General features: G+C 38.9%; 1 protein-coding gene across 3 annotated transcripts in view; it reads right to left on the reverse strand.

Annotated features, from left to right (window-relative positions):
• The window catches only part of LOC132140976 (amyloid-beta A4 precursor protein-binding family A member 1-like), a 64,300-nt gene that overhangs the window by 17,069 nt on the left and 20,340 nt on the right, over window positions 1–26,891 (reverse strand). For all 3 annotated transcript variants that reach the window (XM_059550094.1, XM_059550092.1, XM_059550093.1), the window contains exons 2-3: window positions 26,142–26,238; window positions 3,587–5,244 (exon numbers count right to left, since the gene is read on the reverse strand). In XM_059550094.1, coding sequence (XP_059406077.1) covers window positions 3,587–5,176 — 1,590 coding nt within the window. In that variant the 5' untranslated portion in view covers window positions 5,177–5,244; window positions 26,142–26,238. The remainder of the gene's footprint in view (window positions 1–3,586; window positions 5,245–26,141; window positions 26,239–26,891) is intronic.

Here is a 26,891-nt window from a genome sequence, read left to right on the forward strand (position 1 = left end):
TAAATAAACAAGTAAAGAAACGACTACTAATAAAGTACTATTAAATAATGTAATATATAACCGGTAAACTGGTCTGAATTATGTACACAGTATGAATTAAAAAAAAATGCATAAGTGGCATAAATGTATAAGCAATGTACAATTGACAAGATCCATATTAACTGCATATACTTCTGACTAATGATTAGAGAACTATTAAAGACACACAACTAATTATTTGCCTGGGCAAAAAAAAACAAGTGTAAACAGCCATTAACAGAAGCTAGGATGTTGAATACAAATGCAAAGAGGAGAAAATACTGTAGCAGGCAAAGCAAGGTCACTGGTCACAATGCATGAAATATTGGAAGAACATAGAAAATCCTAAATACTGAATTGGGAGTGGGGGTTTTATATGAATGTATCTCTGAAGGAAGCTGACTGTCCTTAGAAAAGTTAAGATGGTATTTTCTTTTTAGCTTACCTCCATTTATACTTTATGCATATTAGGCTACGTTCACACTGCAGGGCTTAATGCTCAATTCCGATTTTTTTAAAAAATTCGATTTTTTCGCAAGGCCGTTTACATTTCCAATTAAATGCGACCTTTTGTGATCTTCTGTGTGAACATGAAATGACCCAGAAGTGACCCGCATGCGTAGAAGAGTACTCAACGGTCAACAACGTCACTCATTGTTTGCGGAAGTAGCTAACGTTAAACATGGATGTCAACAACAGTGTAGTCAACAGCGGAGCTCTTTTTGCAATATTAAAGTTATTTTCCCAACGGAGCCAGCACAATTACAATCTTCTCGTTTTAAGAAGAAAATTAAAAAGAAGGAGGAGAGCAAGGTTTTTGGCCATGGCGTTTTGTGGAGCAGTTAGCAACGTCGGTACAGAGAAACGTGTGGGTGCGGAGTCGCAGCCAGGAGTGGTGGGATACTGATGTGAGTGGTTTCACTAATACAGAATTCATCAGTTTATCTTCTCGTTCCTGCCTACTTCAACGCAGAATTATGACGTTTGTAGCGTATCAATGACGTACGGGTCGGATACATGTGACCTGGCCGTTCAGACGGAGGTCGCATTTCAAAAGATCGGATACGTATCGGATTCAGGACCACATACCCAAGTGGCCTGGGTCACATTTGAAAAGATCGGATCTGTGTCGTTCAGACTGTCATGAAAAGATCAGATACAGGTCGCTTAGGGGCAAAAAAATCGGAATTGGGTCGTTTCAGCCTGCAGTGTGAACGTAGCCTTAATGTAGTTGTGACGAGTGGGGCGGGGCCGAGAGCCGTGGGAACGGAGCGAGGCTGGTGGAGTGATTGGAAATCAACGACACCTGCGACACTCACCGGTCTCGAGTCCCACGGAGGAGATTGGAAGGATATAAAATAGGAGCGACGACAGTGAAAGAGAGTCACTGATTTCCAATCACTCCCCCGGCCTCACTTCATTCCCACGGCTCTCGGCCCCGCTCCACTCGTCACAGTAATATTTAAAAGTGCAGATCTGCTTTGTTCACAGCAGTAACCAAGGAAACTGTCTATCGCTTCTGTTCCATAAGCGCCACCTGCTGGCAGAGAGTGAATTTGCGTTCTCATTCAGACTATCAGCTGTTTGTTTCTTGCAGATGATTTATTTAGCATAATTTCACAATGCTACGATCATACCATTCAGTCTTTGCTTTACATTTTAAAATTATACAGTCAATCTGCTAGGGGTGGGAGAAAAAAATCGATTCACCTAACTATTGAATGTTTTGGGGGTTTCTTTTAGCTATTTAGTTTTGTGATATTAGATTTAAAGGCAGTTTGTTATAACAATGACAGTCTTATACATATTTCTTTATTCACCAGTTCAATTTCAGTCAGACTAATGCTGGCCACATATTTTACAACTTCAAATCCAGCAACCGTAAAAAAATTTTACACTGCATGACTGCAGGAGTTGCAGGCAAGTCTAGAAATGTAACCTGCTTTTGGGCTTCTGCGACACATCTCTCAGATCACATCCTTAATTCACACATTGTGATCATCATGTGAACAAGCCTGTGATTTTAAGGCTCAGTTTCCTAACTGTGAGCAAATCAAGGCTAAACAGCTGGAGAATCAGGGCTAAAAGTGTGTATTGTAAAAGCAGCATAAAATTCTTAGTCCAGCTGAAATTGTACTCATCCAGTTTTTGCCAAGTCTGACCTAGGCTACAACTGCTCTGTGTTGAGTAGTTGCTCTGAGGGAAAGTGTAGGTGACGTATTTGATCCTTCAAATATCTGATGACATCACTGAATTCAATGATGAACTGCCTTTAACTGTCATTTTGCATTATTGACACACTGTTTTCCTAATGATGTTGTTCAGTTGCTTTGACGCAATGTATTTTGTTTAAAGCGCTATATAAATAAAGGTGACTTGACTTGACTTGATGATGCATTGTGTCATGAATACTTGGACAGACAGATGAAGAATGTAAATGCGTAATGTACAGTAAATGTGCTTAAAAGGAAAGATCACCCAAAAATGAAAATCCTGTTGTTTACTCACCCACATTTCATTCCAAACCCAAAAGACGTTTGTTCATCTTGAGAACACATTAAGATATTTTTTATTACATTTTTGAGAGCTTCCTGACCCTCCATGAAGAACAATGCAACTGAAATGTTTCCAGGTCCAAAAACTTAGTAAGTACATCACTAAAATAGTCCATGTGACATCAATAGTCCAACATTAATTTTACAAAGCTAAGAGAATACTTTTTGTGTGCAAAGAAAACAAAAATAGTGACTTCAACAATTATTTTCCCTTCATTCCCATCCTCCGCCATTATGGAGAGTACTATGACGCACATCATATATATGGTGGAGTCTTGTTTAAGAGCAGGGGAATGCATGCGCATGCTTTGAATTATGGTTGAACCACTGATGTCACATGGATTATTTTAATGATTTCATTACTGCGTTTCTATGTGACCGTGGTAGTACCCTTGCTGTCTATTGAGGGTCAAAAAAATCTCTGATTTAATCAAAAATATCTTAATTCGTGAAGTTGAATGAAGGTCTTACGGGTTTGGAACGGCATAAGTTTGAGTAATAAAATGATAGAATTTTCATTTTGGTTGAACAAACCCTTTAAAAACACAAATTAAAATATTTGTAATGAAACCTGAGAGGTATCTGTTCCGCCATTGACAGTACAGGTAACCAAGATCCAAAAAGGTTGTAAAAGGTGTCATAAATTGAATCCATATGAGTTGAGTGGTTACTTCAAGTTCCATGATAAGATATGATTGCTTTTTATGATGAACAGGCCTTTATGACCTTTTTTTAAAGGTTTGTAGCTTGGACTTTCAATGGAGAGAACGAAACCTCTCAGGTTTTATTAAAAATATATTCATTAGTGTTTCAAAGGTTAACCAAAGTCCTATGGGCTGGAAAAAGGAGTATATGGTTTCAGAATTTTTTTGTTTTAGGTGAACTGTCCCTCAAAGTGAAACTTTGTAAGCAAGGTTCTACTACAAAAATAAAACTGTGAAAACAACAGCAGTGATGATGCTACATAACATAAACTGCAGAGCATCAACAGAATGAGAACAACTCATACTCACATCAGCCCCCAGAGACGGCTGCAGGTCAGATTCTGCTGTAGGACTCAGGTCCTGCCTCATTACCCAGATGGGTTCTTTGGGCTCGTCTGGCGTGTAGGGCGAACGGACCGTCCTTGTCTTCACCTCCTCAATTGCCTCTTTGATGTCCTTAATAGCTAGTGAGATTGCATCTCTCTTCTCACGACTGCTCTTTATAACTGGAGTTGGCTCTTCTGAGGGACTTCTAAGGGGCTGTTCTACACCCTGTCTTTCGCCCATTGGCTCATTGGGCTTGATTTCGTCCATCTGACCATGGGACTCTGACTCAGGCCACTCTTCTTTTTCATTCCCGTCCTTGTCTAGGCCCATGGCGACACGTTCCAGGCTCTGTGAGCTCAGACTCTCCTTCACCTCTGCCACGATCTGGTCAATGTCCTCATCCTGTTCGCAGCTGTCAGCACGGGGGTATGGGGCAAACTCTGCTTCCTTTTCAGGACTGTCCGACTCTCCATCGGATCGCTCATCGTAGTGGTGGAGCCTGGACCCAACAGCCTCCTGTTGCTGGTAGAGGTCACGATCGAAGAGCCTGAACTCTGCCCTGCATTTTTGCGGAGTTTGTCCCTCGGCTTTGGTTGAGGGTGCGTCCGTGATTTCCTCATAAACGTGCTCCTGAAGGGTGTATTCAGCATAGGGCTCAGAGTACGCCTCATCTTCTGTTGCTCCACCTTCACGGGCCTCTTCTGCTCCGATGGGACTGCGGTATATGGGTTGAGTGTAAACATAATTAGAGTAGTTGGGGTTTAGCATCTCTGCATCATGGGGCCTCTCAGCATTGGGCAGGGGCTCTCGAGGTAGCGGTGGAGGCTGAGGTGGGTATTGGGGTTGGAGGTAAGCTGGACCACCGTGCTGTTGCTCTGACTCTGCGCTCTCTGTGTACTCCTCTGATTCCGGGCGAAGCGGGATACCGTATGTGCTTTCATCTTCAGGCTCTGCTTCCGTGACCATGACTGCATCCCCCTCTGCCCGGTCTGTGTGGTTGTGGAAGCCACTCTCAGTGCTGGCAGATCGGGGCAAAGCACTGCCGCTGTCGCCCTCATCTTCCTCAGCTTCCTCCGGCTCTCTACTGGGCAGCATGGCTTGTGTAGGTGAGACAAGATGCTGTTGATGTTCCAGTCTGTGCTGTTCAGCTCTCTCGGCATCTCTCTGCTGCCTCTCCCGCTGTCGCTGTCTCTGTTGCTGAGCTCGGATTAGGGCCTCGTTGTCTCCCTGTCTGCGGTAGCGTGTCACTGCAGGTCTCGGTATGGGCTGCTGAACGGGTTGCTGCTGAGTGTCCCCTTCTTCTGCAGTTCTTCTTGCAGCACGCGTGCGGTTCGTCCCTCCGTTAGATCCCTCATACCTGCGATAGCGTGGGGCCCCCTGCTGGTGGGACTGGTAGTGATTATTCTCTGTACCGTGGTTGCGGGGTCGACCGGAGCGGGAGCTGCCATCTCCATTGTCATGGTGTCTACGGTGGGATGAGGGGGGCTGTTGGCCCTCGGGGCCCCGGCGCTCCAAGTCTGCCTCAGCCGCCTCTCCCAACTCCTGGCCATGCAGCGCCTCCTGGTGGCTCATGATTGGAATAGGGGAAAGTCTACACACAGAGCATTACTTCTCCCAGTGGGACTTCGCTCAAGCACCACCTGTAGAAAAAACAAACAAACAGATATATACATTTAAACAGTAACAACTTGGTGAGCAAGATTAAAATGAGACTAAAATTTATAAAGAATGTTTAATATGGAAATTATGACAAAATCATAAAAAAGGTACTTCTAACAGAACTTGTTAAACTATTTAAAACAGCATTTTACTTGATCTTGATATGATGTGCTTTCTGTTTGTATAAAGGTGTACAGAATTTATGAGATACCACAAGAAATGAAATACTTTAATATACTAATATACATCACAAAATGTCATTAAGCAATATAATATGCTGGGGCACTTGTCTGGGCTTCATTAGATTCTATGTTTTCTAATATGAATTAAGACTAGTTCACCTCCAATCAAATTTCTGAACAATCAACAGGGGGAAAATCCATCATTTACCTTGTTGTAGCTGATGTTTTATTCATTGTGACATTTACTATGCTACCACATGTCAAGTACCTCTGTACTGTAGTCGATATACAAAGATATGAAAATATTCACACATGCACCAATCAGTGAAAAGCTCCTACATTCAGTCAAAATCAATGGAATTAAGGCAATTATGTATGGCAGCAGAAGTATTGAAATCTTTATACCTGCCTTTACTTTGAGTTTACAATTTATCCACACATAACAGCTAGAAATGCAAAGAGCTGTACAAAATCCCCAAGCCTCCAGTTTCATACATCAGCTATGAGTTGGTAAGCATCACAAAATAAGCTGAATAAGATAACAATCAATTTAATAAGAGAACTAGCATTCAAACTCTTGTCAAGCTAGCTGACTGCTCATGTTTTCACATTAACACTTGTCTGAATGAGCTCCTGAAGGTATTCATGTGCATTCGGTACAAGTTAAAGACAGCACTATTATCTAGACTAGACTACATGTGACCTACTTATACAAACCGTGCCAGAGTAGAGTAGGGTACAGTGACACATTGTTGTGAAAATAATAGGAGGTTCTCAAAATAGGGATGGGCTTGATGGTTGGTAGTTCAATACCAAAGCTAAATTGACAAAAAATATTTGTGACACAACATTGCTTACCACAAAAAAGGGTAACACTTTAGATTAGAGAACACTATTCACTATTTTCACAATTTTTTTTACAATATTACTAGCAACTGACTGTTTATTAGTACTGATAAAGTGCATATTAGAATCATAATCAGAATGAGCTTTATTGCAGAGTTTGTTTACACATACGAGGAATATGTTTTCATGACAGAAGCTTCCACAGTGCAACAGAATGACAAAAACAGATAATAAAAAAAGAACGTAAATAGAAAGTAAATAGGGAATAACAATATACAGATTGACAATTGTATGTACAGGTATATTACAATAGACAGTTTTGTATGTACAGGTATATTACATGCAAATTCGAAATGTAAACTAAGTATTTGTGTTAGATAAGTATATATTTGTATAAATAGTTTTGCGTGTTCCACAATTATTGTTGTCTGGTGCAGTTGTTAAGACTGCACCAGACAACCAGCTCTTTAACCTCATGTCTGTAAGCAGACTTGTCACAGTCCTGAATGAACCCGATAAGTGTGGTGTCGTCTGCAAACTTTAGGAGCTTGACAGAGGGGTCCTTTGAAGTGCAGTCGTTCATGTAGGGGGAGAAGAGCAGAGGGGAGAGGACACATCCCTGAGGGGCGCCAGTGCTGATGGTGCGAGTGCTGGATGAGAATTTTCCCAGCTTTACTAGCTGCTGCCTCTCTGTCAGGAAGCTGGTGATCCACTGACAGATGGAGGTGGGCACAGAGAGCTGAGTTAATTTAGGCAGGAGGAGGTTTGGGATGATAGTGGTAAAAGCTGAGCTGAAGTCCACAAACAGGATCCTCACATAAGTCCCTGGTCTGTCTAGATGTTGCAGAATATAATGGAGTCTCATACTGACTTCAGCATCCACAAAACTGTTTGCTCTGTAGGCAAACTGAAGGTCAGCACAGGTTTCAAAGACAGGCTGGTGCAACATAATCTGGACCTGGTGCTTTCTTTCTCTTCTGCTTCCAGAAGACCTGGCGCACATCATCTTCGCTTATTTGAAGTGCAGGTGTCGGGGAGAGGGTTTTCAGGAAGTGTTAATGGTTTTGTGGAGAGTTGTTCAGAGCAGGTGTGGGATGTTTTTTCAAACCTGCAATAAAACTCATTTAGATCGTCTGCCAGTTGTTGATTCTCCACAGTGCTGGGGGATGGTGTCTTGTAGTTGGTGATGTCTTTCAGACATTTCCACACAGATGTTGAGTCACTGGAAGAGAATTTAATACTTTAATTTAATCCTTTTCCAGTGTGTACAAGCCTTTGTCCCCCTTCCTGTAAGCATCTTCTTTGGCCTGACAGAGCTGTCTGAGTTTTGCAGTGAAACATGGTTTGTTGTTGTAAGATAAATGAGTGCTGAATGCACATATCTTCACAGAAACTGATTTATGATGTTACTGTCTCGTCCAGATCATTTGCAGCAGCTTCAAAAACACTCCAATCAGTGAGGTTGAAACAAGCTCGTAAAACCCGCTCCGTCTCATGAGTTTATCTCTTTACAGTCCTTAATACAGGTTTAGCAGATTTCAGTTACTGCCTGTAGGTTGTTATAAGAAACCAAACAGTGATCAGAGAGCCCTAAAGCTGCCCGTGGGACAGAGTGATATGCATCATTCATTGTGGTGTAACAGTGATCCAATATATAATTCTCTAGTGGGACATGTAACATGCTGTCTGTATGTTGGCAGCTCAAGGGAGAGATGTGCTTTATTAAAATCTCAGAGAATGATTAAAACAAAGTCCGGGTGTTGTTGCACTTTGTGATCTGATCAGCGAGTTTCTGTAAAGCCATGCTCATGTGCGCTTGTGGTGGTATGTAGACACTTACGAGAATGAATGAGCAAAACACCCATGGTGAGTAGAAAGGCTTACAGTTAATGAAGAGCACTTCTAGAATACGAATTCTAGAATTTTGCATAAACGTGCTAGATCCCACTCTACCCAATACCTAAACATTACTACTACAAACCACTTAATTTCTTTCAATAAGCACCAAATGAGGAGTTTAGAGAGGGGAAAATCTTAGTTATTAGAGAATACTTTATATTAATCCATTTTTTTTTTGCATTTTAAGCATTACTTTGTAATGGCAACAACAATTTTTATTTAGAATTTTACACAGAAAAGGTTAATAAGTGATTTTTCACACTACCACACCACTAATACACTTGCACAGCTTTGTCCAAATGTCTTCACTTAATACGAAACTTTAGAAATTTTTGGAGCATTATGATGGGTGACATTTTACAGCAGACTTTCATTTGGAATTCAACAACACTTGAGATGACCTAGAATGAAGAGCAGTGTCTCTAAACCGATAAGGAGAGGGGAGAGGTGAGATAAACATGCAGCAGCATACAGCCTACTGAAACATGAGTCACTGCTGCAAACGTGACGTCTGTTTCCATTCATGACAGTATATGGCATGTTGTTAGAGATATCACGTCAGAAACAAGTCATGATGCTCGTGTTCCTGTGAGGTGTGATCAAAAGTGACAGTGCGCATAGCGAACTCATCAGAAGGCAGCAGTAATTGGTGTAGACGTGAGAAGGTGCTGGAATGCAAGAGGAAATGAAATGACAGTGAGCTCCCCTCTCTGTGGTTTTCAAACATGTCCTGGAGGCACCCCTGCCTTGCACATTTTGCATGTCTCCCTCATCTAACACACCTGATTCAAATCATCAGCTCATTAGTAGAGACTGCAAGACCTGATTTGAGTGTGTCTAATAAGGGAGACATACAAAATGTGCAGGGCAGGGGTGCCTCCAGGACTGGTTTGAAAACTACTAGTTCAAAACATGTACAAAATCCTGAGGGCAACAACCTTGATGATCTGAGACAGAACAACCACACATACCAAAGACAGGTGCACAGAAGCACCCACACAATAACACTTTTGCTTCTCCCATAAATATATCTTGTTTTTTTATTACAGGAAAATTATGTTCTATGAAATGATTTCACAGTGATTTGCTTCTGAAGTAACTGTTTTAAAGATGTTTTGATTTATTTGTTATTTTATTACATTTTGATTTATTTATTATCTATCTATCTGTCTGTCTGTCTATCTATCTATCTATCTATCTATCTATCTATCTATCTATCGTTATTTTTTTTTTACTGGGAAACCAGACACAACATATTTTCAGAACATAACAATGTTCCAAATGTTTTGAGAAATATCTTTTGTATTAAATTAAATTAATTTGAAATATATTCCTTGAAATAGTTTTTCCCATTATAAAGATGTGTATTTATTTATTCATTTATTTATTTTAACTGGAAAACCTGGCATAATACCGCTTCAGAACAACAATTTGCCAATGGTTTGAGAAAAATGTCTAATTCAATAAACAAATGACATTTAAAACAAATTCTAAAATTATTTTTTACATTCATTTGCATCTGACATTGTAAATGTCTAAAGATATTTTACTGGAAAACCAGTCATAGATACCGTTTGAGATTACAAAAATGCACATAAAATTTTTAGTTAATTTAATTTAGTTACATGCAGTCACATGCACAAATTTGCTTCTCAAGTAACTGTATGTTGTTTCAAGGATTTTTAGATGTTTTTTTTAACAGGAAAACGAGAGAAATACTTCTTGGGAAGATTATTTTTGGCAGCACACAGAGGAAGCAGCAGCTCCAGTTGCTGTGGTGAACCCCCCTCTCCAGCCTGATTAGGATGGTGTGTTCAAAGACTGCAGAAAAATGTCTGACTGTGAAAACTTTCAACTCCTCTCCTCTCTGACTCACTGACTGACTCACCCAGAATCCTTTCTGGAGATACCCCAACAAGAGAGAAAGAGAGAGATTCTTGGCATGGGTGAGTCAGGCAAATCAATCAACATTGGACTGACAGACCTAACAATGTGATCCCAGAGGGATGATTGTTTACCATTATTGATTTTGCACACACAACATCTCAGAGAGTCACAGTGTAACTCTTTCCTCTCCAGCAGTCCAGAACATCACCTTGGAATATGCAAGCATACTGCCATAAACCATACATTTTTAAAGGCTCAGTGAAAACTAAACTGCACTTTTGTGTATTTAGTCCATGTCTATTAGCAGTCTGCGTATCTACCAGCAGGGACTAACTGGATCATAATAACTAGCTTTGTTTTGATAAGTTCTACTACAATAACATGTTTCAATATAAGAAAAAATAGAAATTAAATTAGTGTTTGTCAAACCAATTCAGTTTGATGTCTAGCAACAACTTCCGGCTATCAAGCACAAATACGTCCTAATTTTCTGTATGTGTCCTGGACAAAAATGTCCAAAATGCCTAAAATGTCTGTGTTTTGGCACTGCTTTCCTAATGATGTGCATGTCTAAAATAATCATGACTGTGGAAGCTCACCTGAGCTACAAAAAGACAAGGAGAAGGAGAAGATGGCCTAAACACGTGCTGAAGGTCACGTGTGAAAGCAGAGGAGCTGGCAAAAGCTGGGCCAGCTGATAAAAGTACTGCTGATACAGAAGAACACCATGCCATTTTTTACTCTCTCTCCCTCTCTTTCTCTCTCTCACACACACACACACACACACACACAAGGTCCTCACACATGTAGTATCAGTATGTGTGAGGAGCAGGTTTAATCACAGGGTGTTCACAGCTCTCTCTCCCACACAGTTCCCAGCGGAGGTCTCACTCTGTGGCTTACCCACAACGACAAATCAGCATGAAGTCTCTACTGCTGCTCTCAGAAAGCACGATGAGAGGAGACGATGAACCGTGGTTTTAGATTTAAGAAAAATTAATAAGTGTCATTGTTTTGAATCCCAGTAAACCATGTAAACATCAAAGAAGAGAAATTGAGTAGAACACAAATATCTGAGAGGCTAAACTGCATAATATATTAACGTCACTATGAAATTGACAATTTTTAATTTTAAGGAGCACTGTAGATTTATGATAAAAGTTAAAAAAAAGACATCTTTTTAATTGGTGCACATTTTTACATTTATTACAAATTCATGTTGTCTCTTAATGTTCAATTAAAAACATTTTGACAACACTTTAGTATAGGGACCAATTCTCACTATTAACTAGTTGCTCATTAGCATGCCTATTAATAACATATTGGCTGTTTATTAGTACTTATAAAGCACATATTCTGCATGACCATATTCTAAAGTTAGATATACATCACAAACAGGGATTTTTGTTGTTGTTGCAATTTCTGTTTCTTTTTCAGAGAATGCATTTTTTAGGTGCATTCCGACTGACAGGGTCCCTATGTGTTCACTGCTCCCTACTCCATAAGCAAGGGATATCCGCTGAAGTGGACTTCGCTGAGAATAATCACTAATTTGGAAAGCCCTGGAACGTCATCAGGGAAAGGCTATAACGGGGTCACGTACTGTAGATTATAATACAAGTTAACAAATAAATATTTCAATTTATACTTTCAAAATGTATATATTTATTATTATGTAATTGACTATTAACCGAGCAGCAACCTCCTGCTCACTCTTGTGAAGCCAACAAGGAAGTGACTAAACTGTAATTCATCGACTGGCTGCAAAAGGGAGTCAATTCCATAGACTCCTCATGTTAAAATGCTCAACTGTACAGCAGAAAAAAAACATGTTTACAGCCTGGTTCAAAAATTATTTTGGTCTATATAGCTAATTTTGCCCTTCATGACAACTGTGAGGGGGTGAATTTTATTATAACTCATTTGTTTAAATTATATTAAGCCTTAAAGTTCTGCATAATTAACATTCATTGCCATAATAACCATTTATAAATAATCTAGTTTGTAAGTTTGTAGTATTATAACAAAATTTATGAATTCACAAACGCATTCGCAAGCCCCTCCATTACAGAGCCTTTAAAATATTCAATAACTGTAGCACCGTGTGTCCCAATCAGATGCAACACGATAAAAAGTATCTTTTCTTTGTAGTTTATGTCCTACCCACCCACAACAGCGACACGTGACAATAAGTGACCCTGGAATTCTATTTTAGAAATGTTTTTTATTTTCCTGCGACGTCACAGCAGGAACAACATACAAAATATGACAGTGATAATCTCAGGTAAAGATTATGTGCTTTATTTAATGTTAAAAGTGTCTAATGTGAGTTTTTGTGATCTTTATTGACATAGTGAAAGCAACAACAGATATTTTATCTCAGATCATGAAACTTGTACGTTAAAATTGTGAACTGCGAACCAATATGTGTATTCCATAATAAAGATGGTACCATTCACTCACTCACAAAAACTGTTCAGTCCATTCACATTTGAATCATCTATTTTCCGTGTCCACTTGTCTTTTCTCCACACTCGCCATGTTTTTCTGTCGCACCGCATTGACAGCTGACAAGGCAGCGCCACGGAGAATGACAACAAGAAGTGCCATTTTTTAATACAGTTGACATATAATACTACTGTTTCTGTATTATGAAATGTAGTGTTAAGAGGTTTTCAGGCGAGAATGTAGTTGTTTAAAGCTCAAATCTGTGGTTTATTTAAAGATTTATGAAAATTTTATCCAGTTGATCCAGCGATGACCGGGCGCTCGGCGTTCATGTAGTCTTTCCTCGGCTAGACCTTCTAAAGTTTGCCGCCAATGCCGCGGACTCTGGCGTCTCTGTAGTGGTTAAACATGAGATATAATTCATCTTGTGTATATCTAATGGGCGATTTTTGGTCTCGTAAATCTATAATTTTTTCCCTGGGCAATCGTTTTGGCTGAGGGGAAGTTTCATAACTTTATAAGCTATTTAACTTTACCGATGTATGGTTAGACTAGAGCGCTGACTTTGTATGTTTAACTGAATTGTTTGCTTTATTTGTATAGCTTCTTATACCTTTTACTTATACTTTTATAATGGCTAATATTGATAAAACTGAAATTTAACAAAAAGAGACTGGGTTGAGTTTTGTCATTTTAAATTTTAATACAACGAAGATGATCTGTAATGTTGTTTACTGCAAAATCTGTTGTTTAGTACAAATGCACATATTGCCTGGACCATAAAATGTTTAATATTTTTTATATTATATTTAAAATGAAAAGAGGCAGGTTTGTGTTTTATATTTTGTTTTTTCATAAATAGGCAAACGTTATGTGTAGTTGAATATAATCAATATGCGTTGCCTGAACCACATTTGTGTGGCTATAATGTTTAAGATTTCTTTTAATGAAAACGAAAATAGTTAGTATGGTGTTTTATAACATATTTCGTTGCCTAAAATATACACAGAGATAACCGAATTTGCAGAGCGAGCTGAGTGAAGCGTGCTGCGTCAGAAGGTGGGCGGGGTTAGGATTTCCCAAGACTTTCCAAGATGGTGCTGCCCATACCCCCCATAAACGGCTTCAAACCCGTTCTTCAGAAAGTCTATGGGTGACGTCACAGACGCTTTGTCCATATTTTTTACAGTCTATGCTTCTCGCATGATGAATGAGTCGATGAATTAATAATTTCTTAATGTAGAAACCGATTAAAACAATCAGTTTCAACAATCAATAAACTATTGGCTTTATTTCACATCAAACACAGGACAACTTTAAGCAAATAAGTGTATAAATAGTATCTAAATGAATTCTATTTTTATACAACAAAAATAAAACATACTTCAAATAAAAAGCTTAAAAAAAGTTTAAAGTTCACATTAAACTGCTTCTGTTTCACACAAATGCTGGCACAGATGTGCATGTTCGGCTAGAGATGCCCTGAACTCATGCATCTTTGGATGCGGAGCTGCACGGAAAGTTACAAAAATTGCCATGCACACTGCCATGCGAAATGAGTTCACGTGCACTCAAAGCAAACTTCCTCCAACACAGCGATGATGTCATATATAGATTTATATGTCGAGTATAAACCAGAATTAATACTCATGGACTATTACATGTCGTCTGAAGCCACGTACTCATGCTTTGTGAGAACTATTTTTTTTAAATAGTTAAAAAAAACTTATATAAAGTTTTATTGTTTCAATGTATCTTGTTTTAAGTATATTTTAATTTTAGTAAAATAAGACAAAGATGTTGATTAAGTACAGGAGAAAACAAATTTTATGTGTAACAATACTGCAGCATGTGTGTTTTTCCCTCAATTCTATCTCTGTGCAACAAACCAGGAGGTGGAAACTGATGAGTTAAGACCTTTACCACCCTCAGAACTGAAAAGATTTATGGTTACAGACCTATCTGCGGGTGGTTAGCCAAACTCAGCAGACACGCTCACTCATCCACACCCACAGCCGACTGGAGCTGCTCCTGTCTGTAAAGCTGGCAGGGAGTGTGGGTCAGACAGCCTGTGAATAAAGACACACTGCTGTTTGGCTGCAAACAAACAATGCAATTCATTAGAGCCCGCGGTCCTGTGGCAGAAAGGCCAGGGAATGAACCATTGCCTCAAGATCACTGACGGGACTCACCTGCTCGTAGACAAATCCTGCTTTCAAACCTGGATAAAGACACTGACTGTTTTCATAACAGAGGGCAGATACCTTGCTGCCCAGCAATTTTTTTTTTGAATAAATGCACATCTGAAGTAAAAATATATATAAAAAAAAATCTTATCCACCCCACATTTAACAGTAGTGTATGTTAATATGATACAATATATAATTTAATAAAATACTTTAATTCATAATTATATATATATATATATATATATATATATATATATATATATATATATATATATATATATATATATATATTATAAAAGTAAATTGATTATGAAGTTAAAAATAAAATTAAAAAATCAAATTATAAATGATTATTTTTTATAATTTTCTTTTTTTTTCTGGCACATGCCATTTCTGTTCGTTGGATTTGGATGTTCAAGGCAGCACTGTATTTCAGACAACACAGTAGCTATGTTTCTATCCAAAGATACAAATTAAACTTCTGTGCAAAACTGGAATATCGCATTAAAACATATGCAAATAAAGCACAGTTTTCATCCAACGAGTCAAAGAGAACAAAATCATCACTTCGTGGTAAACTGTGGCACTAAATATCACTAAGAATATAGGAGAAGCCACTGAATATAATCATTTTCATATATGATATAAATTACTGATGTCAATGCTTTCGGAGGTGGATGCTGCTGTTTGGGAACGCAGTCATGTAAGAGAATTATACAGAAATACTTAGATGACAGACTTTTCTCAGCCATTTCAGAACAACCAAAACAACATATAGATGCTGTGAACAAGATCGATCCACTGGTTAGTCAAGTTATCCCAACTCATAGCACAGTCACATTACTTTTTCAATGTGCATGGTCGAATTTATTCGGTAAATGTGTTTCCATCGTAGTTTATGCACAGTTTTTCTTATCAGATAAAAAGTTCATCCTACTCAACTACAAGCATACGTTTTTAATGCAAATTTTTTTTTATTTATGCACATCTTGGTGTTTCCATCCAGCTGTTTTTTTAAGCGATAATCCAAAATATGCATAAAAATAGGTGGATGGAAACACAGCTAGTGATTCACAGCAGCTGAAGTCTACTCTATAGAAACAACGAGAGTGATTTAAACAGCAGCTCAATGACATCAGTCAAAACAGTCTCTGAGTGGCTTTTCAAGGCTGGAAGTGAATTAGCATGAAACAAGAGTGACTCTGGATCAGCATATTGCATTATCATACACACAATGAGCTCTAGTCAACTCCAACACAAAATTAACTGTCCATCAGTTTTTTTTTTTTTTTCATGTAGGAGTCTCTACCAAATGCCTGATTATACACACACATCCAGTAAAAAACTATAATACACAAACAAACAGCATGGTGAGTTTGAGCGAATGGTTCCTATAACAGGATTACCACTGCCAGATTAAACTGACAGAACAGTGGCAGCCAGAGTAAAGGGGTGCTGGGCCGAGAGAGAGAGAGAGAGAGAGAGAGAGAGAGAGATGCACAATAGCCTTTCTGAGTGCTCCTGTCAATAGGTGGAACGTGCTATTAAGCATCATACAAAACCAGTCAAACTTCACCCACTAGTTTGCTGATTCAGGCCTATTAAAGCACTTTACACTGGACACACTGACAGATGGTGTCACACTATGACAGATAGCAAGCTCAGCTGAATCTACAATGCTGTGCATTTACTATGCCAAGTGAATAAGAACAGAACCCACTGTAGTATCACTCTGACTTCCCATGAAGCTACAAGAGGCCACTGAAAACGTCACATCATTATTTGTGATATATTTTAATAAACAGCTATGTTAGTCAACTTTGCTTTATTCCACCCTGATTTAGCAGGGAATGTACTAAGGAAACTGGTTTCAGATTGAATTCAAAGGCAGCACAGTATCACATCAGATGAAAAATTCAAGCTTTTGAAGCAACCTTATTAACATTTAATGATTACAATGTTTATTTTTTGTTACAACATTGAAAAAATCTGCTGACAGATGCCATTTTTATTCTCCTAACAACAGCTGAATTGCATATATAGAATTGTCCGTTAGCATGTGCAGGATTGTAGTGAATTGTTTATTATTCCCTCCAGGAAGGTCTATTAAAATGACGTGGTTCTCCTTCATTTCAAACAGTGTCTTGGGACATTTTGAGAAAAGACGTAAATGAAGACACATTAGCATACTTTTCTAATTTGGCCAATCAATGGTATAGATCTAACCCTCCTCCCACCCACTCACATCTGCCTTCGGCAAATCAAATCTGACCTGTGACTAACTAAAAAAATAAAAACCCTCATAGCAACTGAAATAATTCTATTTGTCAGAATAATGAGGAACGATGTTACAGTCACTCAGCAGGTCAAGGACATTCACTCTACCCATGACGATTCCTACACAACTGCTGCAAAATTCAGACTAACAACAGTATTTAAAAGAAAGTTATATATTATATAAATATTGTATTTTTAAGTTTATATACAGTATATATACAGTCATGGCCAAAAATATCGGCACCCTTAGTAAATATGATCAAAGAAGGCTGTGAAAATTCATCTGCATTGTTAATCCTTTTGATCTTTCATTTAAAAAATTCACAAAAATGTATCCATTCATTGGATAAAAAGAATTTAAAATGGGGGGAAATATCATTATGAAATAAATGTTTTCCTCTAATACACATTGGCCACAATTAACGGCACCCTTTTATTCAATACTTTTTGAAACCTCCATTTGCCAATTTAACATCTCTACATTTTCTCCTATAATGCCTGATGAGGTTATAGAAGATCAGAGACAATTCCTTCATCCATAATCAATCCAGACTCTTTAGATTCCCAGCTCCATGTTGGTGCTTCTTCTCTTCAGTACATTCCTCTCCTCTCATTTTCTATAGGGTTCAGGTCAGAGGACTGCAATGGCCACAGCAGAAGCTTGGTTTTGAGCTCAGAGACCCATTTCTGTGTTGTTTTTGAGGTTTGTGTTTGGATTATTGTACGGTTGGAAGTTCCAAACATGGCCCATTATAAGATTTCTAACAGAGTCAGTCACTTACTGATTTTTTATCTGTTGGTATTTGATTGAATCCAAGATGAAATGTATCTGAACAAGATGTCCAGGACCTCCAGCAGAAATATAGCCCCACAACATCAAAATACAGCAGTATATTTCATTGTACACATGGGGTACTTTTCATCTCTCTGTTCACCAAACCCATCTTGAGTGTTTGCTGCTATAAAGCTAATTTTTTAGTTTCATCTCACCATAGAAGCCAGTCCCATTTAAAGTTCCAGTCATGTCTGATAACTGAATATGCTTTAGTTTGTTTTTGGATGAGCTAGGAGAATCTTCCACCCTTCCAAACAACATGTGGCGATGTAGGTGCTGTTTGACAATTTCTTTTAAAGTTTTCTGACTCCAAGACTCAACTATTATCTGCAATTCTCCAGCTGTGATCCTTGGAGAGTCTTTAGCCACTCAAACTCTCCTTCTCACCGCACATTAGGACGATATAGAGACGCGTCCACTTCAAGGCAGTTTTGTAACATTTTATGTTGATTGGTAATTTTTAATTATTGCCCTGATGGTGGAAATGGGAATTTTCACTGCTCTAGCGCTTTTCTTAAAGCCACTTCACTAATTTGTGAAGCTCAATTATCTTTTGCTGCACATCAGAAATATATTCTTTGGTTTTTCTCATTTTGATGGCTGATTAAGGGATTTTGGGCTTTGTTTTCCCTCCTCTTTATATTTATGTGAAACAGGAAACCATGGCTGGATAATTTCATGTTTATAACCACGCTGGCATGCTCAAAATTGTGAATATGAATAGGAAAATCCTTCAGAAATATTTTACTCATAAGAATTTCTAGGGGTGCCAATAATTGTGTCCAACGAGTATTTGAGAAAAAACTTTATTTCATAATGATATTTCCCCCCATTTTATATTCTTATTATGTATCAAAGGATACATTTTTGTGAATTTTTTAAATAAAAGATCAAAAGTATTAACAATGCAGATGAATTTTTACAGCCTTCTTTGATCATATTTACCAAGGGTGCCGATATTTTTGGCCATGACTGTATATATATATATATATATATATATATATATATATATATATATATTAGTGATAACTTAAAACAAAAATCTTTACTATTCCTTATTATTTGATTTACTGGCTAAACCAGTGACTGGAGGCAGTGAACTATAAGGAGCATGAAGAAAATTACTTTCATGCATTGCTAATTCTTTTAACTTTTGGTGAGCTACATGGTAAAACCCTGTTAATCCAACCTTCATTATAAAAGTAGTCACTAGAAAAAGATAGCCTTCATGACATATGGCCTTAAAATCAGTATTGTTTTATTTTCTTTCAACCTGACCTACTGCAAGACTTGGAAGTGATTTTTTTAATCTTCCTCCAGCCTTACTGCTGATCTATCAGATGCAAACCCAGGTGAACAAACTCTTAGATGATTTAACATTAACAGATCAACTGACGTGCAAAAGGACGATTACAATACCTGTGAGAAAGATCGGATCTCTTTGAAAACATCACACTTACCAGTGTAGATTTGCATATGTAGCTAAATTTCACAATACTAATCCAACATAGAGGTTACTTAAAATAGTTTCTGCTGCTTTTTCATAGTCTCTCCTTGTCCACTTATTACAGAGGAATCTCAGATGACTCCAGTTATCTAATTAATGTCAAACCTCAGATATGGAATGATATTGCGGACATTATTCAAAAGGCATTGCAAATTATATTTGCAATTGCGTTTTCAATTTGTGGACGCATAAAATGTGACATAATCCAAACGCAAATACAAATCGCGCATTACCGTTTTCATTTTCGATTAAGTGAACGCACAGTGTCTGCCAAATTTAAAATGGAAATGCAAAGTCCGTTTGCAATTGTGTTTTCCATATCTTACGAGCTATGAGCCTGTCATATTTAAATAGCAATATTACTTACCACATTTGCCTTTTCACTCTCTCTGCACTGTGCATGTAAACTGCCAAAAACTCAAATGGAATCGCAATACCTTTTGCATTTGAATTTCCAACGTCTACATGGAAACCTGTCAATCAAGTGACAGGGGTGGGGCCATTTTATTGGGCGTGTTTGCATTGGGAAGTGACGATCGTACTAAAATGTACCATGTTTTTACTAGGGTAAATATGAGTTAACGATAGTGTTTATAATTAAGCCACAGTAGCCACAAATGTACAGTTGTCTGAGACGTTATGAAATGTTCTTTAATATCATGAACCATAAAATGTAGTCAGTGTTCTGCTATTGTTTATTTTCATAATAGGTAAACACAGGCCACAAGTTAAGACGGTCACAAATCTGGTGCTGATTCAGTGTAGCTTGGTAGCTGAGTGGTTAGTGACTGTCATCTCTAACGGCATACCATCTTTTAGCGCGTGTTCGAAACCCGGGCCAACACAGACGATCTTTATTTTTTTGTTTATCCTACTAACTTCAGCCGCTGATTTCGGACTTGCATCCTCAGTAGTTCAGATTTTGTGCATTCGACTCGGGAGTGTTATGTCTGCGAGGACGCAGGTCCGGTAATTCTGCAAACAGCAGCGTACTTGATAACATGTCAGCTCGCCTTGACTACTGCAATTTTCCTCACTGTATGATCGCCCGTTTGGTGGCTGAAGTTAGTAGGATAAACAAAAAAAATAAAGAATGTCTGTGTTGGCCCGGGTTTCGAACATGCGCTAAAAGACGGTATGCCATTAGAGATGACAGTCACTAACCACTGAGCTACCAAGCTACACTGAATCAGCACGAGATCTGTGACCATCTTAACGTGTGGCCTGTGTTTACCTATTATGAAAATAAACAATAGCAGAACACTGACTACATTTTATGGTTCATGATATTAAAGAACATTTCATAACGTCTCAGACAACTGTACATTTGTGGCTACTGTGGTTTAATTATAAACACTATCGTTAACTTATATTTACCCTAGTAAAAACATGGTACATTTTAGTACGATCTTCACTTCCCAATGCAAACACGCCCAATAAAATGGCCCCACCCCTGTCACTTGATTGACAGGTTTCCGTGTAGACGTTGGAAATTCAAATGCAAAAGGTATTGCGATTCCATTTGAGTTTTGGCAGTTTACATGCACAGTGCAGAGAGAGTGAAAAGGCAAATGTGGTAATTACTTTTGCTATTTAAATATGACAGGCTCATAGCTCGTAAGATATGGAAAACACAATTGCAAACGGACTTTGCATTTCCATTTTAAATTTGGCAGACACTGTGCGTTCACTTAATCGAAAATGAAAACGGTAATGCGCGATTTGCATTTGCGTTTGGATTATGTCACATTTTATGCGTCCACAAATTGAAAACGCAATTGCAAATACAATTTGCAATGCCTTTTGAATAATGTCCGCAATATCATTCCATACTCAGACTTCACCATACAGTCTTTACAGAAACGAAAGTTGTTCACATATTTCCTATCTAAAATCACTTCTTGGGATCATTTATCACCATTTATCATTTATAATCATTTACTGTCATTACAAACCGTATGACTTTCTTCTGTGGAACACAAAAGGAGATATTCAGAAAAATTTTCTACTTCCTAATTTCCAAACAATTCCAATGCCTTTCAAGCTTTAAAAAGAAGGCGAATCACCATTAAACAAATCTTGAAAACAGTCCAAACCCCTCCTGTTCTGCATTCATAAAACCAACTTGTATGAGAAACAGAATTTAATTTGAGTATTCATAGATAATTGTTTCAGAAGACTTAGAAGATATTTAAAAAATGAATTTTTGTGTTTTACTTCAAAAGAAAAAAAAATGAGAAGAAGAGAATTTACATTTTTGGGTCAACCTTTTAAACAAGATTACTTTTTACATGATTAAAAACATCAAGCCTGCAAAGAACTCTACATAATCAAAGTTAAATCAAGAATGTGCCCTTCTTAAAATGTTAATTTCCCACTTGAGATTTCAGGACATGTTTCACAGTGGGGGAAAACAATAAAAGAAATAATAAATCAATCAATGACACAAAGCAAGCGGTAAAAATCTACTGGATCTCCCCATAAGAGCTGATTTAAGGGTTTTTGTATAGTGACAACACCCCCATTATGACAATGGTGTGGTCGGTCTCTACTGCTTCTTCCTCTTCTCACTATTTATATAACACAATGCACAGCCGTTGCAATTGCAACAAATATTACCCGACCTTTTGCGCTTGAAGCAGAATGAAAATCAAAAGGATTGCCTGAGGATAAGAGTCAAATCCAGCTGGAATCTGATAGAGCAGATTAATTCAAGATTGCAAAATATACTTAAATAAGAAACAGTTTAAAAGCATGTCTGTGCTGAAATCAATCACAGGCTCTTTAACAGCTGCATTTAATACGGTCACTGCAGTTTAAACCCTTTACAAAATTAAAATGTCTGTATTGGAATTTAAGAATGTATTTTTTATAAAAGGTGTAAACCGACATTCACCAATATGCTTTAGTCAAGAACAGATGCTAAAACTTAAGAATTATAAACTAATTGTTGCATTTAGAACAACACATAGAGGAACATAGAATTGCTAATACTTTTATAAGTTATTCAGGAACTGGCTCTTGTTAGCTAGAGAACTGAAACAAACAGAGTGGAAAGTGATAATGGGTGCATAAAAAATCCCTACCGGAAATGAATTCCAATTCAAACAATATTCCCAAGAAAACATGTTTTTTTTCTTCATTTTGGACAATGATTTTGGAATAGACCCACTTGACCTGACAATGGTGGACAGAGGGAGAAATGAAAGTGAATGCCATCCTTACCATCACTCCACAGTACAAGAAAACATGTTATATTAAGAGTGACATTTTGTCCTGACCAGAGAAACGAAAGTCTGGTGTTTAAGGACAGATTTCACTCAGTCAGTGAAGGAGAATGTCATGCTCTGTTTCAAAACCTAATGAGATGCCTAAGGAAACTGCACTTTAAGGCATCATATGTGCACTCCAGGCCCAACGGTTGATCCAGATTTAATTATGCCTCCTCCTAAAACACTTCGTTTCAACCAAATTATAAGGCAGGATGGCTTGTATCTTACATGGAAAAAGCAATCCCAAAAAAGCTCAAATGAAGAAATAAATCCAAGTTCAATTTCATAGTAATGTTAATTTTTTTTTTGGTGTAATTAAAAATTTATTGTTTTACAGTATTTATTAGGGGTGGCACGGGTTGCTGAAAAGAAACGAACCGTTCGGTTCACCACACACGGTTCGGCACGCGCTGGGACCGCAGTTTATAAATAGCGCGTAAAACAAATTGGGTTCAGTTAATATATGTTTCTGTTGATGGATGCACATTCTGGATTCCCAGACAATACAACAACAGCGATTAAGAGAGAGAGAAAAAAAACCTTGGACAAACCATTCACTTATGTTCAATGCGAATGCCGTATGATGGATTATGAGCATACGAAGCGCGCAAACCCACGCCTCAGAACGCGCGCAAATATTAAGCTCTCTCTGAAGTATTGTGTTTAAATGGACAAAAATTATGCCAAAATGGTCTTGGTAAGTATCCTACAGCAGACATAGCTGGCTGAACGTAGGCCTACCGCGGCGGCGGTCTTTGTGTTTTTCATATAGACCGCTCATTAAAGTCGCCAAACCAGTTTACAAACAGATTAAAGTGTGCCCAGAAGGATCATCAGAGGTTCTTCAAGACTGCTTCAACACAACTGACTGGGACATGTTTAAGCAGGCTGCCACATGCAATAACACCACTGACCTCCAGGAGTACTCAGAGACTGTCACTGCCTACATCAACAAGTGTATTGATGATGTAACGGTCACAAAAACCATCACTGTCCGGGCCAACCAGAAGCCGTGGATGACAGGGGAGGTCTACAGACTTCTGAAAACACGGAACGCTGCCTTCAGAGCTGGAGATGAGGTGGGCCTGAGAACAGCCAGGGCCAACCTGTCCCGCGGCATCAGAGAGGCTAAGAGACAGCACTCCAGGAGGATAGCCCATCAATTCAGTGACAGCAGAGACACTAGGAACCTGTGGCAGGGGATACAGACCATTAAGGATTACAAGCCCCCACCAAGGACCTGTGACAACAACATCTCTCTGCTAAATGAGCTGAACACCTTCTTCGCTCACTTTGAGCAACAAAACAGCACCACTGCACAGAAGACTCCACCTCCTCCCGGCGACCAGGTGATGACGCTGACCCCAGACAGCGTGAGGAGATCCTTCAGCAGGATCAATGCACGCAAAGCTCCGGGTCCTGATAACATCCCTGGGTGTGTACTGAAAGACTGTGCAGCAGAACTCACTGATGTTTTCACAGACATTTTCAACATCTCACTGAGTCAGGCTGTTGTTCCCACATGCTTCAAAACTACAACAATCATTCCAGTTTCATCTCCATCCTGCTTCAATGACTACCGTCCTGTTGCACTTACTCCCATCCTCATGAAGTGCTTTGAACGGCTAGTCATGCACCACATCAAGTCTGCCCCCCCGCCTGGACCCCTTCCAGTTTGCATATCGGTCCAACCGCTCGACTAATGATGCCATCTCCACTACCCTTCACTCAGCACTCACACATCTGGACAAAAAGGACTCATATGTCAGAATGCTGTTCATTGACTTCAGTTCAGCATTCAACACAATCATCCCTCAACAGCTTATTTACAAACTGATCCAGCTGGGGCTCAACACTTCGCTGTGCAACTGGCTGTTGGACTTTCTGACTGGAAGACCTCAGGCAGTACGGGTCAGCAGCAACACATCCAGCACCATCACACTGAACACTGGGGCCCCCCAAGGATGTGTGCTGAGCCCCCTCCTCTTCACTCTGCTGACCCATGACTGCACACCTTCACACAACTCCAACCTTTTTTATTAAGTGTGCGGGTGACACGACTGTGGTGGGTCTCATTAGCAACAAAGATGAGACAAACTACAGGAGCGAGGTGAGCCGCCTGGCCGGGTGGTGCAGGGACAACAATCTCTCTCTGAACGTGGAGAAGACGAAGGAGATTGTTGTTGACTTCAGGAGAGCGCACACTCAGTACGTTCCTCTGACCATCAACGCTGCAACTGTGGAGAGAGTGAGAAGCACCAAGTTCCTGGGTGTGCACATCACAGAGGACCTCTCCTGGACCGACAACACCGCAGCACTGGCCAAGAAATCACAACAGCATCTCTACTTCCTCCGCAAACTGAGGAGAGCCAGAGCCCCAACCCCCATCATGTACACCTTCTACAGATGCACCATCGAGAGCATCCTGTCGAGCTGCATCACTGTGTGGTATGGCGCCTACAACGCGTCCTGCCGAAAGACTCTGCAACGCATAGTGAGAGCAGCTGAGAAGATAATTGGTGTCTCTCTCCCCTCCCTCCAGCACATTTACGGAACTCGTCTCACTCGCAAAGCCCTCTGCATCGCAGGTGATCCCACCCACCCGTCTCACAGTTTCTTCAGTCTGCTGCCATCAGGGAGGAGACTGCGGAGTCTCCAGGCCAGGACCAGCAGACTGAAGGACAGCTTCATCCACCAGGCTGTCAGGAAGCTGAACTCACTCCCGAACTTGCCCCCCCCCCACTCTTCTGCCCCAGTCACCACTGAACTATGAACCCCCCCCCCAGATCCCCCCCACTAATATACAATGACATGCACCAGTCACTTTGTGCAGCATTGGTCTGCTCACTACCTCATTCAGCATGGAACTGACGCCATTCTACTACTTCATCAGTCAGTTAAATAAAATAACTGCTCTTGAGCCCTTTACCACTTTAATCAGACTTAATAAGCTTTTGCTTTTGCACTAAAAAACCTTTTATCTGCGCTGTTGTTCACTTCATTGATTTGCACTCTATCTGCCTTTTGCCTTGCGCTGCTTTATTTAATTTTATTTTTAATTTTATTATATGTCTTTTTTAACATTCCCTTATTGTATAGTTGTATCTACATTTTATATTTGATCTAGATTTTTAGGCTTTAATGTTAATGTTATCTGTTATAATTTCGATTCTCTGTATGTATGTACTGTACATGTGGAAGAATTGACAATAAAGCAGACTTGAACTTGAACTTGATAATGGGCAGGATACTACCTTAGATGGCAGCTGTCTGCGTTCAGAGCTTTCTAGAAAATATCTATTAGAGATTAGTCTACAAACTGTGAGGATAAGATACAGAAACCTTCTTTTTCTTAATAGTTCTCACTCAGTGACACTGAGTCTCTTCAGTCCATCTGTTCACTTTGCATTTTTAGCTCTTGAGTTTGAGTATGTTTTAAGTGAGATATGAAAACATCCAAAAGCGTGAGATAGAAAGAACAATGCAGACTGAGATATTGGGTCTTTGTCAAATATATTACAAAATGAGAGACTCACCTCCCAGGCTCATCTATCTTCTGTGGGTGAAGCAGTGCCAGTAGCAGGGTAAAGAGGGGCCTTGAGATTTTTAGGGTCAGAGCTCAGGATCAGGATGCTGAGGATGGAGGAAAGACATTTCAATGCAGATACAGAGACAGAGAAATATGTTAAATACTATAAATGTATTATTTTACTTTACTAGTGAAAACATCTAGATACATTTTATAGAAAAAAAATTGCCAATTGCAAATTGCTAAATATTTTCTTTGCTTTAGACGTAAATGTAACATATTTAGGGTTAGGGATATATAAAATAAATTCTAACCACAGTTAGAACTAAAACTACTACTGCATGTTTTCATAAATCACCTAATTATTAAACTATGTTGGTAATAACAGACTTGCGACCATAGTTGCTTTTAGCCCAAATCAAAAGAGTCCAGCCCCAAGTTATATTCTGTTCTCTAGATACGAGATACAAGCCTGATCTTTTAGAAAAGCTGTAACTTATCTCTGCACAAGACACTGTAAATTGAGCTATCATTCATGTTTGCAGTACAAACAGTGCAGGAATGTAATATTTACGGATGGGTTAAGACTTATAAAATCCTGAGCACTAGCAAATGAAGCTTGCTTTAGCCCGACACTTAAAGTACTTAATATAGCAAAGCAAATTTGCACTGAATCCTCCATTATTAAGGATGCATAAGGTGATCACAATTTTAAATTTCAGTATCAGCCTGAAGCTCCTCAAATGCGACTCTCTAT

This window comes from Carassius carassius, chromosome 5, assembly GCF_963082965.1.
Source record: "Carassius carassius chromosome 5, fCarCar2.1, whole genome shotgun sequence".
NCBI classification, from domain to species: Eukaryota; Metazoa; Chordata; class Actinopteri; order Cypriniformes; family Cyprinidae; genus Carassius; species Carassius carassius.